The 15,047-nt window shown below is 46.3% G+C and overlaps 1 protein-coding gene across 1 annotated transcript in view; it reads left to right on the top strand.

Moving 5' to 3' along the window:
- The first annotated feature begins 2,064 nt into the window (after window positions 1-2,064).
- Window positions 2,065-15,047, top strand: part of GLCCI1 (glucocorticoid induced 1) — a 44,146-nt gene continuing 31,163 nt past the window's right edge. The window contains exon 1 of the mRNA XM_075587269.1: window positions 2,065-2,938. Within this exon, the coding sequence (XP_075443384.1) occupies window positions 2,620-2,938 (319 nt within the window). The 5' untranslated portion in view covers window positions 2,065-2,619. The remainder of the gene's footprint in view (window positions 2,939-15,047) is intronic.

The following is a 15,047-nucleotide window of genomic DNA, read 5'->3' as shown; positions in this document are numbered from 1 at the left end:
AATAGTAATCCCAAACGGGGGGTTACATAAATATTATACAAATCAACCAATAAAGACTGTTGAGATAATGTTGATTTCAATTGGGGATCTGTTATTGGATAAGCAATGGGTCAGAGTACAGAGTTCATTCGCTTAACATGTCCCGGTATGTTGGATACATATTGCTGCTTCGAGTTCAAAACATGCAGTGTTTGATTAGGTACGGATGGGGGGAGGGGATATGCAAGAGAGCAGATGTATAAATCCCGGAGTGTCCGCTCTGCCACCCTTCCATCTTGTACCACTTGTGTATCGTGTTTAGAGCACAAAAACGTCAACGTCCTCTATATATGAGAGTATATTTCTCAGTCCAATATACCCAAAATTGTGAAAATGGTGGTTAGTCACAAGACCCGTCGCCTCCAAACTCCATGGGAAATTGCAGAGAAGATCCGGCTGAACGGCTGGAAATAGATGGTGCACAGCTCTGCGATGAAAAATGGGCTAAAAAGCACAGCTGGTTAAAAGAGATTTATTAGCAACTACAAAATGTGCATGGCAACAAACAATAGACATTCTAACGCATTTTGCACCCCATGTGCTTTGACAAAGCGCTGGGGAGTGCGAAACGCATTAGCTTGAGCTTATACTGTGTGCGATGGCGCTTGCACACGTGTGTGCAAGCGCCAAGCACAAATTGGAGGAACTCTTAGAGGGCGCTGCAGGAGAGCAGGAGGTTATGCGCGCGGTCACAAGCGGGCACGCAGGCTGTATAATCTCATTCTTAGAGTATCTGTATTGTTTGCTGCAATGCACACCTTCTAGGTGCTAATAAATCTATTTAACCAGCTTTGCTTTTTAGCCCTTTTTTCATCTCGGAGCCGTGCCGCATCTATTTCCAGTGGTTCAGCCGGATCTTCTCTGGGATATTCTGGTACTTCATTACTTACGTACAGTGATTCAAAGTTCTAGTAGTAGGAATTATTCCTGGAGAAATGTAGATTTTTCAGTAGGTTGTTATACCCTCTAGCCGCCTAGCGGACCAATATTAGAGTTCTTCATAGATGAAATGATAGTTTATAGAGCTTTCAAACCCTTTCATACAATTGAAGAAATCTATGAGGTTTCTAAAGCTCTGTACCCTACAATTTAATCTATGAAGAACCTCTAATGTTGGTATGCTCAAAAAGTATCACCCTACTTCAAACCTACATTACTTTATTCTGTAGAGGTCAAAGTGTAATGTACAGAGTGCCACTACTTTTTCAGTTACAAATTCAGAGTACCGTACCACTTTTTTATTTACAAATGTACAGCTCTACTTACTCTTCAATTAAAAGATGTTTAAAAATATGCTTTTCATTGTTTTTTTTTTTTTTTTTTTTTTTAAAGCATTCAAATTATATAGTATACCTTTCCAAATTCAAGTCTGACTAGCTTTTCCCCATTATGTGGCAGGAGTAGAATTGATTGAAATCAGACACAGTAAATATATGCCATTTTTGTTATCAAAGTCACAAACAGCACAAGATTTATTCAACAAAAAAATTGCATTGAAAAAATGCCATTTATTTATTTTTTTGCTTTAATAAATCGTGGGGGGCACATTTTGCAGCAGCTTTATAATGAAATAAAACAACGATGAAGGAAATACCCTTCTTTGGTGTGAGTTATTGAGCATGTGTCCTTAGAATGTAAATAAAAATGCACTATAACCAGTGATGTATAAACAACGCCTAGCATTGCTGTGCAAGCTTTCTTTTCGGTCACACATGCCCATCATATAGAGTAGTACACGTGTTGTTCCATTGCTGATGAAACACATATGTATATACAGAGACATGTATATACAGTCAGAACAATGTGACTGTGCGGCCAGGCCCGTGATACACATCTCTCTCAGGACTGAGCCCCACAGGTGAGCCGCTCTCTACTCTCACTGTAAACCCAGCAGCTCCACGCCCTCCAGCTACTCTGCTGCCGACACGCAACCAATCGGCGCTGGTCACACGCTACAAGGGCTCCGCCCCCCGTCACTACTCGCCTTTCGATTGGTGTGCGTAAACTACGTCTCACCACGCCCCCTTCGCTTCGCCGCTGCCTTGCACCGAGAGTCTGGGACCGTCACCGACCATTCGGGGGCCGAGGAGGAGGAGCTGGTGAGAGGAGCTGCGTCACTGGCCAGCGAGTGACAGCGCGCAGGAAGAGGGCTATTAAACTGCGTATGGGATTAGTTACCCGGGAGGCGCTTGTAGTACACTGCGCGAGGAGAGGCCGGGAGAGCCCCCCTGTGTATATATGTCCCCTGCGAGCTGAGGTCCTTGCCCTCGCGGACGGTTGCCAGTGATGCGGTGACCGCGCGCACGGCACGGTTGCGGGGGGTGGAGCTGAAGTGGAGGCGGATCATGTAGCGGGGTTGTCCTCGCGCCGGCCCTTCGAGGCCTCACTCGTGTGTTTCGCAGCACGCGAGGGCACTTCGCCTCTGTCGGACCCGCGGAGCGGTCACAGGGGGTGGTTGGTTGGTGCGTGCGGGGGTCCTCTGGTGCTCGTTAGGTGACGTCGTTAATTGCCTGTCTCCGGGTGACCCGGTGAGAGCGCCACGCTCAGTTGCTGTCATAGACTTTCCCTCCCGTCGCTGTCATGTCTTCCACTCACCCCCGAGTGAAGCTCAACGCTGGTTCCCCTCCAAGTGGTCTCCCGGGGTCAGGCGGATCGGGGGGCAGCCGCCTCCTGCAGCCAATCCGGGCAACGGTGCCCTACCAGCTGCTGCACAGCCCCAGCCGCTCCCCGTCTGCCTCTGTGGGGAGCAACACCGAGACGGGGCCCCCGAGCCCCCCCACTGGCACCCCGCCTCCCATTCTCCAGCAGCCGGGGGGGCCCGAGGCGGCTGGGGGGAGAGTCCGCAGGAGGAGGAGCAGCTCTCCGGACAGACGGAGCCCGAGGTCCCCCGGGGGCAGAGGTGAGACCGAGCCTCCGCTAACCCCCCCACACCTCCACCCCCCACACCTCCACCCCCTCTAACCCCCCACATCTCCACCCTCCACATCTCCACCCTCCCTTCCTCCACATCTCCACCCTCCCTTCCTCCACATCTCCACCCTCCCTTCCTCCACATCTCCACCCTCCCCTCCTCCACATCTCCACCCTCCCCTCCTCCACATCTCCGCACCCTCCCCTCCTCCACATCTCCGCACCCTCCCCTCCTCCACATCTCCGCACCCCCCCCCCTCCTCCACATCTCCGCACCCCCTCTCTCCACATCTCCGCACCCCCCCTCTCCACATCTCCGCACCCCCTCCTCCTCCACATCTCCGCACCCCCCCCTCCTCCACATCTCCGCACCCCCCCCTCCTCCACATCTCCGCACCCCACCCTCCTCCACATCTCCGCACCCCCCCCATCTCCACATCTCCACCCTCCCTTCCTCCACATCTCCACCCTCCCCTCCTCCACATCTCCACCCTCCCCTCCTCCACATCTCCGCACCCTCCCCTCCTCCACATCTCCGCACCCTCCCCTCCTCCACATCTCCGCACCCCCCCCCCTCCTCCACATCTCCGCACCCCCTCTCTCCACATCTCCGCACCCCCCCTCTCCACATCTCCGCACCCCCCCTCTCCACATCTCCGCACCCCCCCATCCTCCACATCTCCGCACCCCCCCCTCCTCCACATCTCCGCACCCCCCCCCCTCCTCCACATCTCCACCCTCCCCTCCTCCACATCTCCACCCTCCCCTCCTCCACATCTCCGCACCCTCCCCTCCTCCACATCTCCGCACCCTCCCCTCCTCCACATCTCCGCACCCCCCCCCCTCCTCCACATCTCCGCACCCCCTCTCTCCACATCTCCGCACCCCCCCTCTCCACATCTCCGCACCCCCCCTCTCCACATCTCCGCACCCCCCCCTCCTCCACATCTCCGCACCCCCCCCTCCTCCACATCTCCGCACCCCCCCCTCCTCCACATCTCCGCACCCCCCCCTCCTCCACATCTCCGCACCCCCCCCTCCTCCACATCTCCGCACCCCCCCCTCCTCCACATCTCCGCACCCCCCCCTCCTCCACATCTCCGCACCCCCCCCCCTCCTCCACATCTCCGCACCCCCCCCTCCTCCACATCTCCGCACCCTCCCCTCCTCCACATCTCCGCACCCCCCCCTCCTCCACATCTCCGCACCCCCCCCTCCTCCACATCTCCGCACCCTCCCCTCCTCCACATCTCCGCACCCCCCCCCCTCCTCCACATCTCCGCACCCCCTCTCTCCACATCTCCGCACCCCCCCTCTCCACATCTCCGCACCCCCCCCTCCTCCACATCTCCGCACCCCTCCTCCTCCACATCTCCGCACCCCCCCCTCCTCCACATCTCCGCACCCCCCCTCCTCCACATCTCCGCACCCCCCCCTCCTCCACATCTCCGCACCCCCCCTCCTCCACATCTCCGCACCCCCCCCTCCTCCACATCTCCGCACCCCCCCCTCCTCCACATCTCCGCACCCCCCCCTCCTCCACATCTCCGCACCCCCCCCTCCTCCACATCTCCGCACCCCCTCCTCCTCCACATCTCCGCACCCCCCCCTCCTCCACATCTCCGCACCCCCCCCTCCTCCACATCTCCGCACCCCCTCCTCCTCCACATCTCCGCACCCCCCCTCCTCCACATCTCCGCACCCCCCCCTCCTCCACATCTCCGCACCCCCCCCTCCTCCACATCTCCGCACCCCCTCCTCCTCCACATCTCCGCACCCCCTCCTCCTCCACATCTCCGCACCCCCTCCTCCTCCACATCTCCGCACCCCCTCCTCCTCCACATCTCCGCACCCCCCCTCCTCCACATCTCCGCACCCCTCCTCCTCCACATCTCCGCACCCCCTCCTCCTCCACATCTCCGCACCCCCCCCTCCTCCACATCTCCGCACCCCCTCCTCCTCCACATCTCCGCACCCCCTCCTCCTCCACATCTCCGCACCCCCTCCTCCTCCACATCTCCGCACCCCCTCCTCCTCCACATCTCCGCACCCCCTCCTCCTCCACATCTCCGCACCCCCTCCTCCTCCACATCTCCGCACCCCCCCCTCCTCCTCCTCCTCCTCCTCCTGCGGTGTAGTCTCTTGTGTTTGGTATGTGTAGATTATCAACACTTGTCACACTGATTTGTTGGGAATTAAAAGAGCACAGTACTTTGTACCACTCTATTATTGCTTGTAAAGCGCCAACATATTCTGCAGCGCGGTACAAAGATTTGATCATTGCATAAACGGTTGCATACAAATATGGCCAAACATGCACAGATACACACTGGGGTTATGAACGCTCTGCTCGTGAGCGTTTACTATCTACAGAGACAATGCTGAAACAAAAGGCAAGGTGGCTGCTGATTGTGGGATGTCATGAGGCTGTAACTAGGTCATATACAGTACTATGTTCTCTTGGGGTATGCTCCAGCTATTGGGTGTATGGTTTTCTAATTAAGACCAGAACACCCACATGCTGGTGGGAAGAAAAGAAGAAAAAAAAGTGTACATGTAAGTTGGACACATCTATACACTCAAATGTAAGTGTACGTCTTGGACAGATGTACAGTTTGTTTTGAATAAAAAAAATCAGGACACTCCTAGCACAGAGAACTGCCATATCTGTCCCAGAGGAGCTAAATTCAGTGACTTAATCTCTTTAAGTAGTTCAGTATCTCGTATGGTCACCTGTTATCTAAAGCGCTTGTTATGGTTTTTTTTGTTGCTGTGGCATTGCTCTAAAACAACGAACACTAATAAGGGGTTGGGACCTGCTAATAATTCAGCACCTAAATGCTTGTTCCGAAATGAACTTGTTTCCTGCCTTAAAACCGACGTGTTCATTCATACTAGCATAGCCCCCTATTAAAATACTTGCTAGTTTTGGTGGAGCATTGGTTCCCTTTAAAGCTGCAGTTCAGTCAATATCCTGCATGTGTGTTATTTTTAATAAATCAGTTCTGTAGTAAGAAAAAAAACTTTTAGCATTTTCTGTTTTAAAAAAAACAACTTTGAAAGACCAATTTTCTTGTATTCTATTTTAATAGCCATTTGCTAAGGCACTGCCCCTTCATGTCCTGTCACAAGCCCTGGCACACCCCTTTGTCAGCCCTGCCCTCCCTCTAGCACATGTCAGTGCAGGAGTGCTCATGAATATTCATGAGCTTCCACTGACAGACAAGCAGAATATAAACAGATCCCTTCACTAATTATGTCACCAAATTTCGACCTATCAATACATGGAGAATGAATTGACCTGCAGCTATGCAGTTCTTTAGGTAATTAGAGATTGCACACATAAAACTATTAAAGTAAAAAAATAAATTAAAAAAAAAAAAGACTGAACTGCAGCTTTAATACTGGTGTAATGTGGTTTTGACTGTCTACTTTAAGACCCCCCCTTCCCCCCATTAGAGGGTATATTGGAGGGTAACCTCACTCAGCAGCGGCATTCGCTACTTTTTAAGTAACGAAGTAGCGAGTAATGAAAGTGGAGTTAAGTATGAAATTGTGGTTGCAGAAAATGCTGTTTTTTTTATTTGTATGAATTGGTGGGATGAGTGAATGACTGTCCTGTGCCCTCCTATTGTGTGTGGTATGTATGTATATCCAACCTTCCCTTCCAGTCAGTTGATTTATTTAGACGAACAGGATATAGCAATGCTGGTGTGGCACCGGCTGTTGTATTAATTAGTATAACTTTATCTTTACGTGTTAATAGAAGTCAGAATCTCAATGCGATTAAAATCAAGACTTCTAAGCAGTGGCACCCACTTCCCAAAACCAAACACATTCTAATTGTGAGGGCTCAATATAAACTCTTCCCCCTTCCCTCCCCAGGTAAGGGAAGTTAGAGGCCTCACGCGATCTCACGGCATTTCATTTAAATGACTTAGGGAAGCGCAGGACCTCATCGCTGTGCCCCCCCCCCCCAATCTGCGCACCCCTGTCCCAGAATATACTGACTTGCGCAACAGTTTAAAGGCTTTCTGTGCGTATCTATTTTTATATGAATGCCTTTTCCTTCCTCCCTTTCTGCATGTTGTTCTTCAAGCCGTTACTATGATACAGTTGATGTTTATCGTGGGAGGTGTAACCACTGTGAATGGCTGCATAGTGATATTGAACCTTGAATATCCAGCCGTCTGTGTATTAGAGCAGTTATATTTGTATTTATTGCTTTCATTCAAGAGATGAAACCCGAATCCTGGAAATACAGTGCAGGCCTCCCATACTGTAGGTGTTGAAGATTGCTAGCTGGTCACAGGGATGTAAAATGGGCAACAGTTGCATTGTATCCCATTGTACAGGTTGACCTTCGACCATTGTCTTTTCATTGAATTCTTTAGCAAAGCACTGCCTGCCCCATATGTAGTGGCAGCTAAATAAGAGTTGCTAAGTAAGCAGGAATAGGGTAATAACATCCGTTTCCACCAACTAACACCATTAGCACAGAAAGCTTTAAAAAGCAATAGGGGCCTTGTTTTCATTGAATTAAATATTTTTGTGTGTATTTAGTTGATAACTCTTTCAGTGAAAGAAGCCTCTGCATTTATTTTTATATTCTGAGAACTGAATGCCAAAATGCTGCAAATTCTGCTTGAGATACGGGGCGCTCTGTATAAAAGAAAAATCCTATAAGTGACAGGTGGAAATCTAAAGGCGATAAAGCAGCTTCCTCCCCCTGCCAAACTTGTAAACGATCTGAGTTGTAATTAACATCTTCAATTGCTTTGCATTGTAAGCCCAGCGCTGAAAGGGGTTAAGAATAGTCTTTAAACTATTTGAGATTAGTTCATTGCGCCCCCCCCATGATTTCCAAAACCAGATATCCCATAGACTGCACTAATGAGTTGCATTATTATTTTTTAAGGTACAGTGTTGGACTTTAAACATTCTCTCCCACTGTTATTTAAAATATGAGACCGATTTGCAATAGAAAACTACTGCTGTGCCCATGACCGTTGAGCAGATGGGGAAGGACCATGAGGTAAAACACAGATACCATTAATCAGCCATACATAGTCCTGAAGTAGTACATGGCTCGCCCTGTGAAATGCTGCTGCCTGTAGATTGTGGCTGGTTTTAGGCTGTTTGGTACATGGTTTTGTTACAGTCACTGCTAGCACAAAACACAACCAATCTAGGGGAAAAATCGTGTCCTTTATTCTGTTTGTTAATCCAGGGATAATTTCAGTGTCTTGTCAAGGTTTCAAAAAGACCAATGGTGTCTGATTTGTTTGGAAGTCCTGTGCTTAATGGTAAACGTATACATTCAGTTAAAAAAAAAATAATAATTCTTAACTTTCTTATAACTTGTTCATATAGTGGGCATTTGGCTGTTTCCTAGTTACATGCTTTTCTCTAGACTATATAGTTTTATGTAATATCATTTTTGAAGCCTGAGGTGAATTCCTTCTCTCCCCCCCCCTCCTCACCAGTCCTACTTCTTTTTTTTAAACTGAATTTATTAAATACATTTTGCCCTCTACCTGTGTGTCGCTAAGTAACGTACTAAAGAGTTCAGATAAATATATTGAGTTGGGGATGCTTGACTGTAAGGTCTAAATGTGCAACACTGTTAACTACTACTTAAATTAGAAATAGATGTGTGTTTACTGCAATTTTATCCAGGGATTTTAAGATGAGTTTAGTATTACAGTTGAATGCTGCTGACAGAACAGCTGGCCTAGCTTGATATTTGCAGGATCACTAAAGTCAATGAATATGGATGTTTATTGTCCTGAAAGTACCCCAATTTTTCGTATGTTTCATAGCAGTTTTGATGACTGATAATGTAAAGCACAATCAATAATTTAATGTAAAAGCAAGAAACTTATTGTACAACTCCCATTTCCCTCCCCCCACCACCCCCAATACTGGGCTTTCCTCTGGATTTTCTCCCAAAATATTGCTTTGAATAGACCGACCACTCCTGTTGTGTATGTACAAAAAATAAATTGCTCCTTCATAATGCAGCATACACCTACTGAAGGGCTGTTTTGGTGGCTTATAATATTATCCTAGGGCGGCACTGGTCAGTATTTTGAATTGGATGAATGAGAAGTGGAGCTTGTGACTGCGCTTCACGGGTCCTTTTCGTGTTTGCGCTCTCCTGTAGTATTTTGTAGGCTGTGGGCTGTTTTTAGAGCTGCTGGACATATCCCTCCATTTGCTTCTAATATAAGTTGACCCTTTTCATACCAATATTGTCTAAATTGTAGAGCCTTTTAGTATTGTGGTGACCACAAACTGGATGCCCTTATGTAATAACCTTTTGCTTCGTGCGTGTGTGTTTGCGTGTTAAAACCCATGCTCTGAGGCAAAATGGCAAACACGGGCATGCAAGTAATAATACTACTTGTGCAACTGAAATATTTAAAGGGTTGAGTGTCCCATCTCTAAGTTTTTTGTTTCAGTCTTTGTGTGCTGGTAACCCTAAGGTTTTGTTACCAATACTTGTCTCGGCCGTCCCATCTTAAGTGTGGAGGGGTAAGTTGTAATACGACTTGGTGAAAATAGTATCCCATTGGTGTTATTTGTGTTTGAAGGGAGGACAGGGGAGAGCACTATTGTATGTGTGTTTTTCTCTGTTGGTTGATTGGCATATTTCTCCTTGCTGCTCCATCTATGCTCCATGGCTGGGCAGCTGCAGCCACACAAGCTGCTGTGCCCCCGCCAAGCCTGAATGAATGCAGAGCGACGTGATTGCCCTGACAAACACCACAGCAGCAATGACTGCACGGCCATCTGCTTTGCAAACACACAAACCATTTTCCTCACTACGGATAGCCGTATCTCTCCATTGTTACGGTATTGGGGTCCAAAAATGAGGTGCTGACCTATATGTTGACATCTCTTACAAGTGCAAGCCCCATTTATTCCTAGAAAACAAAAACAAAGTGATGTGCATAGTAGATGTCATCCCCTGAAACAACCTATCCAATGCTGCTTTATAAAATCACTCAAGCCTTTTTCTAAGTGGTAAATACATTGGGTCCTTTACCCTTTTGTCCCAAATCTACAAATCTACTGCCTTTCTCCTTCAACACCTATGCTGGCAGAAGGACCTACTGTAAATACACTTGTCAAAGTAAAACCAGTTTTCTGAGCAAGTGGCGCTGACCCTTTTAATTGTTTTTACAACACAACAAATAGTAAATTGACGTGTTCTTTCTCTCCTGTGTTGTTTAGAACAGCAGTAATATTTCCAGCTTTTCTTGATGGCCAGCATTGCACAGGACACATGCAGGCACTCACACTGATAAATACATTCATTAGGAGGTCACCATTTCATTCCCTCACTGACTATTTATCCAGCAGAGATGGGACTGCGACTTAAATTCTCTTGTAATTGTTGTTTTCTAATCTGTGAGTTCTTGTTTGCTTTTTTTTTTGTCTCTGGTTGGATTGTAACTAGTGCATTTGATGCCAGTTATGCGTTATTTAGGTGATTAACATATGTAGCTTTACCAGGCTCCCAACTCCTCAGTTCTACCGTACACCGCTTTATTCCGCCCTTGTTTTCTCCTCGACGTCTCTTTCTCTAGCTCTTGTAACTGCAGACATTTTCATTAGTGCAGTTGCCCCTGTGTGATTAAGATAGTGGGTTTATTCATTAAACTGCGATAGTGCACTCACTATACAGTATCTGATTAATGAGAGAACCTGCAGTATGCTCCATTTCTCAGCAACTTGTACAGGATGCTAATCACATGCTGTATTTCCAAGCAAACTTGCCTACTAAGAGTTATCTATGCAACCAGAAATACCGCGCAAACCACCCATAACTTTGCAAGTACAGTATTAGGACTTCAACCAGTCTGTCTCTAAATGAAGACCATGTTCAGAGTTCAATGCCACAGATCTCTGGGGTCACAAAACACGTACGGCACGATCATTTCTGATTTGTAAAGCTATACATGCTTGAAAATACGGACCTGAGACCTCCTGGGCGTGCCGTCTGTAAACCAGAAGTAGTGAATACGGCCCCAGAAATTGCAATAACTGTCATTAAAGATGCAGTTCCCCATATAACTTGTTTCTTATTTGTGTTTTTTGAAAGTGAGCTCTGTGATGCAGCAGGAGTGGCCAAATCCAGTCCTCAAGGGCCACCAACACGGGTTTAAAGGATTCCTGCTTCAGCACAGCTGGCTCGGTCATTGACGGCTTACCTGTGCTGAAGCAGGGATCTGTTCAACCTGACCTTGAGGACTGAGTTGGCCACCGCTGCGTTAGAGCATCACATGGAGCTCAACCGAGCTGTAATTTAATTTTTTTTTTTTTTTTTTAATTTGTTTTTATTTACATCTTCTATTTTAAGAATGCCTGCAGTAGAGTTTACGTAGCCATGCCTGCTGTTTATTTTCTTTATCCACTCCCACCAGGCAGCACTGCTGTTTTTTCCATGCAGGCTACAAAGGGATGAATCAGAAGGATTTTTTTTTTCCCCTGCAAGTTTTTCTGATCTGCACTTGGTACTAAATGAGAGGGAATTAGCGGGTTTATGGTCCGACTATGGTTTTTTTTTTTTTTTTTTTTCCGGAATATAGTACACCTCATTTTGTGAGGGAAAACTTAAGAAACCACTTTTTTCCCCTCCCCCTAATTCCTCCAAAATGGCAATATAGTGGGTATACTCGTAGTACTGTATGTGTTGAGTGCTACTGATGTAGACAATAAGGCATTAATGGAGACACAACCAGAACTATAAAATGTAAAAGAAATTCCCAACGATGGGCAAAAGACACACACTTTTTTTTTTTTTTACTGTAAGCCATGGTTGGCTTTACAAGTCAAATGCTGTCGTGTTTTCTCAAGCGTGCGTTCTGAATACATATCGCTACTGTATTCTGGTAGATTCCTCTTGTGGGCAAAACATGTTTTTTTTTTTTTTTGTTTTGTTATTTTGAAGACCCCAAAAAAAGGCAAATTGGTCATTATATGTATTCCTGCCAAACTGAATTAATCTCATTCTGGCTGCAGTCCCACTGACAGACTGTATATAGATATTCATTCCACTATGCTGTCTTCAACATTTTTAAACCGCGGCTTAATTCAAAGTATGCATAATGGTTATATCTATGTATGTAGCTTAAAACACTGGTGGATTGGAGACAACAGCAGATTCCAACATTAACGCTGGTACAAAAGATGAGGAGGATTCCATGCCAAGGAGCTTACAATGCCACAGGCAGGTAGAATGGAAACGAGGTACAGTGGGAGACCGAGGTTTGCGTTTTAAAAGGTGCTTGGTAGTTGCAATGCAAAGACTTCCATTTTGAGTTAGTTTAAGTTAATATTAGAAAAATATCAATATTTTTGATTGCATAGATGTGCAGTGCATATGACGCCATATAATACCTCTCCCTACTCTCACTGTGTTATGACTTGCACATCTTTTCACGTGGTGTTTTTAAGGGCATTAAGTTTTGTATCCCTAATAAGTTCCAACCACCATTGATTCATGTTTACGCTTATTCCTTTTAGCTAGTGAGCTAGTGTAGCCGGTATGTGGATATGTATGTTCTAACGGCCTTCTGAATTTACAACCAATTTATGTAGTGCTGCACCAGTGCTAGGTCAGCCCAGGAAAACTGTTATGTAACGTACACATTCTAGCCTTTCCTTCCTTTTCAACCACATTTTGAGTTTAATGGAGACTAGGAAGTGATTTGCTCTTGCTCAGTCAACATTGAATAGTTTCTAGCTTCACAATTTCTGTTGCTTACCCGTATTATGTGGTTTTCAGGGTGGCATGATAAAGTAAAATGCAGTGTTCATCAGTTACGGTTGTTCCCCCTCTCCCCCCTCACCGTGAAGTGAAATGCATAACGAGGAACTTATGCCAGTGACAGGACAGACAGATCCTGCTGAATGTGGTAATATCACTCACAAGGGAGTAGCTCTTTCTGCTTCTCAAGGTGTCGTTGCATTTCTATATTCCCAATTGAAAGCTTTGCAGAGAGCCTTAGAAGTGGAAATGAATGTTATTGAGATCTGAAGGTAGAGTAGGTCACAACTAGCGGTGCAAAGGGCTTCAGGTAGCCTTAGGTTGTATTAAGAGCGGTATTTGTAGTTAATGTGAAGACACAAGAATATAAACTGATTAGAGAGCTGATCTTTCAATAGATGGTTAATTCCAATGCACTGTAAATTAAAGTTTTGTCCAGTTTAGCATATTTCAAGATATTGTAAGATATCCATCTTGTGGTTCCTTTAGTCTAAGTTTGTAATCTGTTGAGTAGCTTAACTGTTTACAGGGGCGCTCAACTCCAGGGTTTCAGGATATTCCAGCTTCAGCACAGGTGGTTCAACCAGGGGCTCAGTCAGTCTGAGAGCCACCTGTGCTGAAGCGGGGATATCCTCAAAACCTTCCTTTTTTTTTGGGTGGGGGGGGAGGAAGTTGAGCACCCCTTGCCTAATGCACGCTACATCTGTCATATATCTAAAAACGCACCCGAGTGTTTCTCTGAACAACGTTGTCTTCTCCAAAGAGAAAGGGATTACAGGTGAGGGAATTGGTGATTTTGTTATCTGATGATTCAAGGGTAGAGAGAGTTTGTTTTTTTTCCTTCAGGTCAATACAGTTATGCTGAGTCCATGGTGTGGGATACCGCACGGAGGCGTCTGCACGGGATGCGATCAGACTGTCTTAAGGCAGTGATCGCACGGTCTATGGGTGCGGGTGGAGGCAGGAGGGGTGCGTGTTGCGCAAGAAATCAGTTGAATCTGATTTCTTGGCGCGACACGCGGGTTACGTGAGCGGTTTGCGTAATGAAGATGAACCAGCTCTGTGATGCCCCTAGGAACGGCCCGTCTACCATGGCCATGGGAAGCACCTGCTTTCCCACAGCCTCTGCACTCCTCAGAGCGGATGGAGGCACCAGGTCCCGGACCTAAGTGTTTGCAAAATTCTTGGCTCTGAAAAATGAAAAATGTCAAATTAAATTGGTGCAGCTGAATCATTGTCAAAACTATTGTATTAGATGTTTAATTGGTCCTGGAAATGTGATGAGAAGCAGATACATCAATGCCTTTTATGTTGGTTAAGGCTAATTAAGCATTTTACTCTAGTTAATGTCGGGTCTTAACGCTGTATTTCATTACTTCTGTGCAGAAGTAGACTTTCGAGTGCTCGAAACTGGTCTTGAGACCACGTGAAAACAGTTCTCACTATGTGCTCGGACAAAAACATAATGGTTAGCAGCCAATTAGACTACACATGCTCAAGCAGAGATTTACTTTCAGTGGGACTTCAGAGATCATGGATGACCCATGTCTGGTACGTGTGACCTATACAAACTGAACTGGTATGTTTGCAGTTATGTCCATAATGTGGTTTATAAGCTCAACAGAGCAGGGTTCTCCTTTGTGCTGTACCAGTGTTTGTTGTACTTGTATTAGTGTTTTGATGGCCCTATCCAGAATTGTGCTGTGGAATGTGTTGGTGCGGTAAAAAGAAATGCAAATAGTATTGGAGATATTTTCAAGTATTCCAAGTGGAACGTTTGAAGGTGCAGTTTCATTTGGCCTTTTACTTGGGCAAAGTTCAACTAAATACATATCACTATGGGGGGGGGGGGGGTGCAATTTGTATGTAGTGGTCGCAGTATATAAAGTGTACATGTCTTTAGAGATTGACATGTATAGCTGTTCATTTATAGTGCAACACAGTTATTTTCCTGAAATGTGTAACTTTGTAAGTGAAAATAATTGTATATGTAGTAATTTTAAATATGTGAAAATATGAAATTGGGTAATCCTGGTCAAATTGCACAACTGAACAAAGGCAATTAGTGCCACATACTTAACAGAGCAGATGTTTTGGTTTTTGTATCAAATTCCCTGCACACTAGTTTAGTTCTAACATATCTCCTAGTTTAGTGAACATTTCCATTACACAAAGGAGTTGTGGGTCCCAGAGAGGCGCATGCCACAGATTGAGGTCACTGTTTCTTTCAGCAGTCATTGCACTTTTTGTGTCCATTAGGCATCTTCCCCATGTGTTTAATTTTCCAGCAAATTCTGTAAATGATCGTAGGAGATAATTA

The sequence above is a fragment of the Ascaphus truei genome, chromosome 2, assembly GCF_040206685.1.
Source record: "Ascaphus truei isolate aAscTru1 chromosome 2, aAscTru1.hap1, whole genome shotgun sequence".
Taxonomy (NCBI): Eukaryota; Metazoa; Chordata; class Amphibia; order Anura; family Ascaphidae; genus Ascaphus; species Ascaphus truei.
The sequence above is the reverse complement of the archived record's forward strand: the minus strand, read 5'-3'. Positions and strand labels throughout refer to the sequence as shown.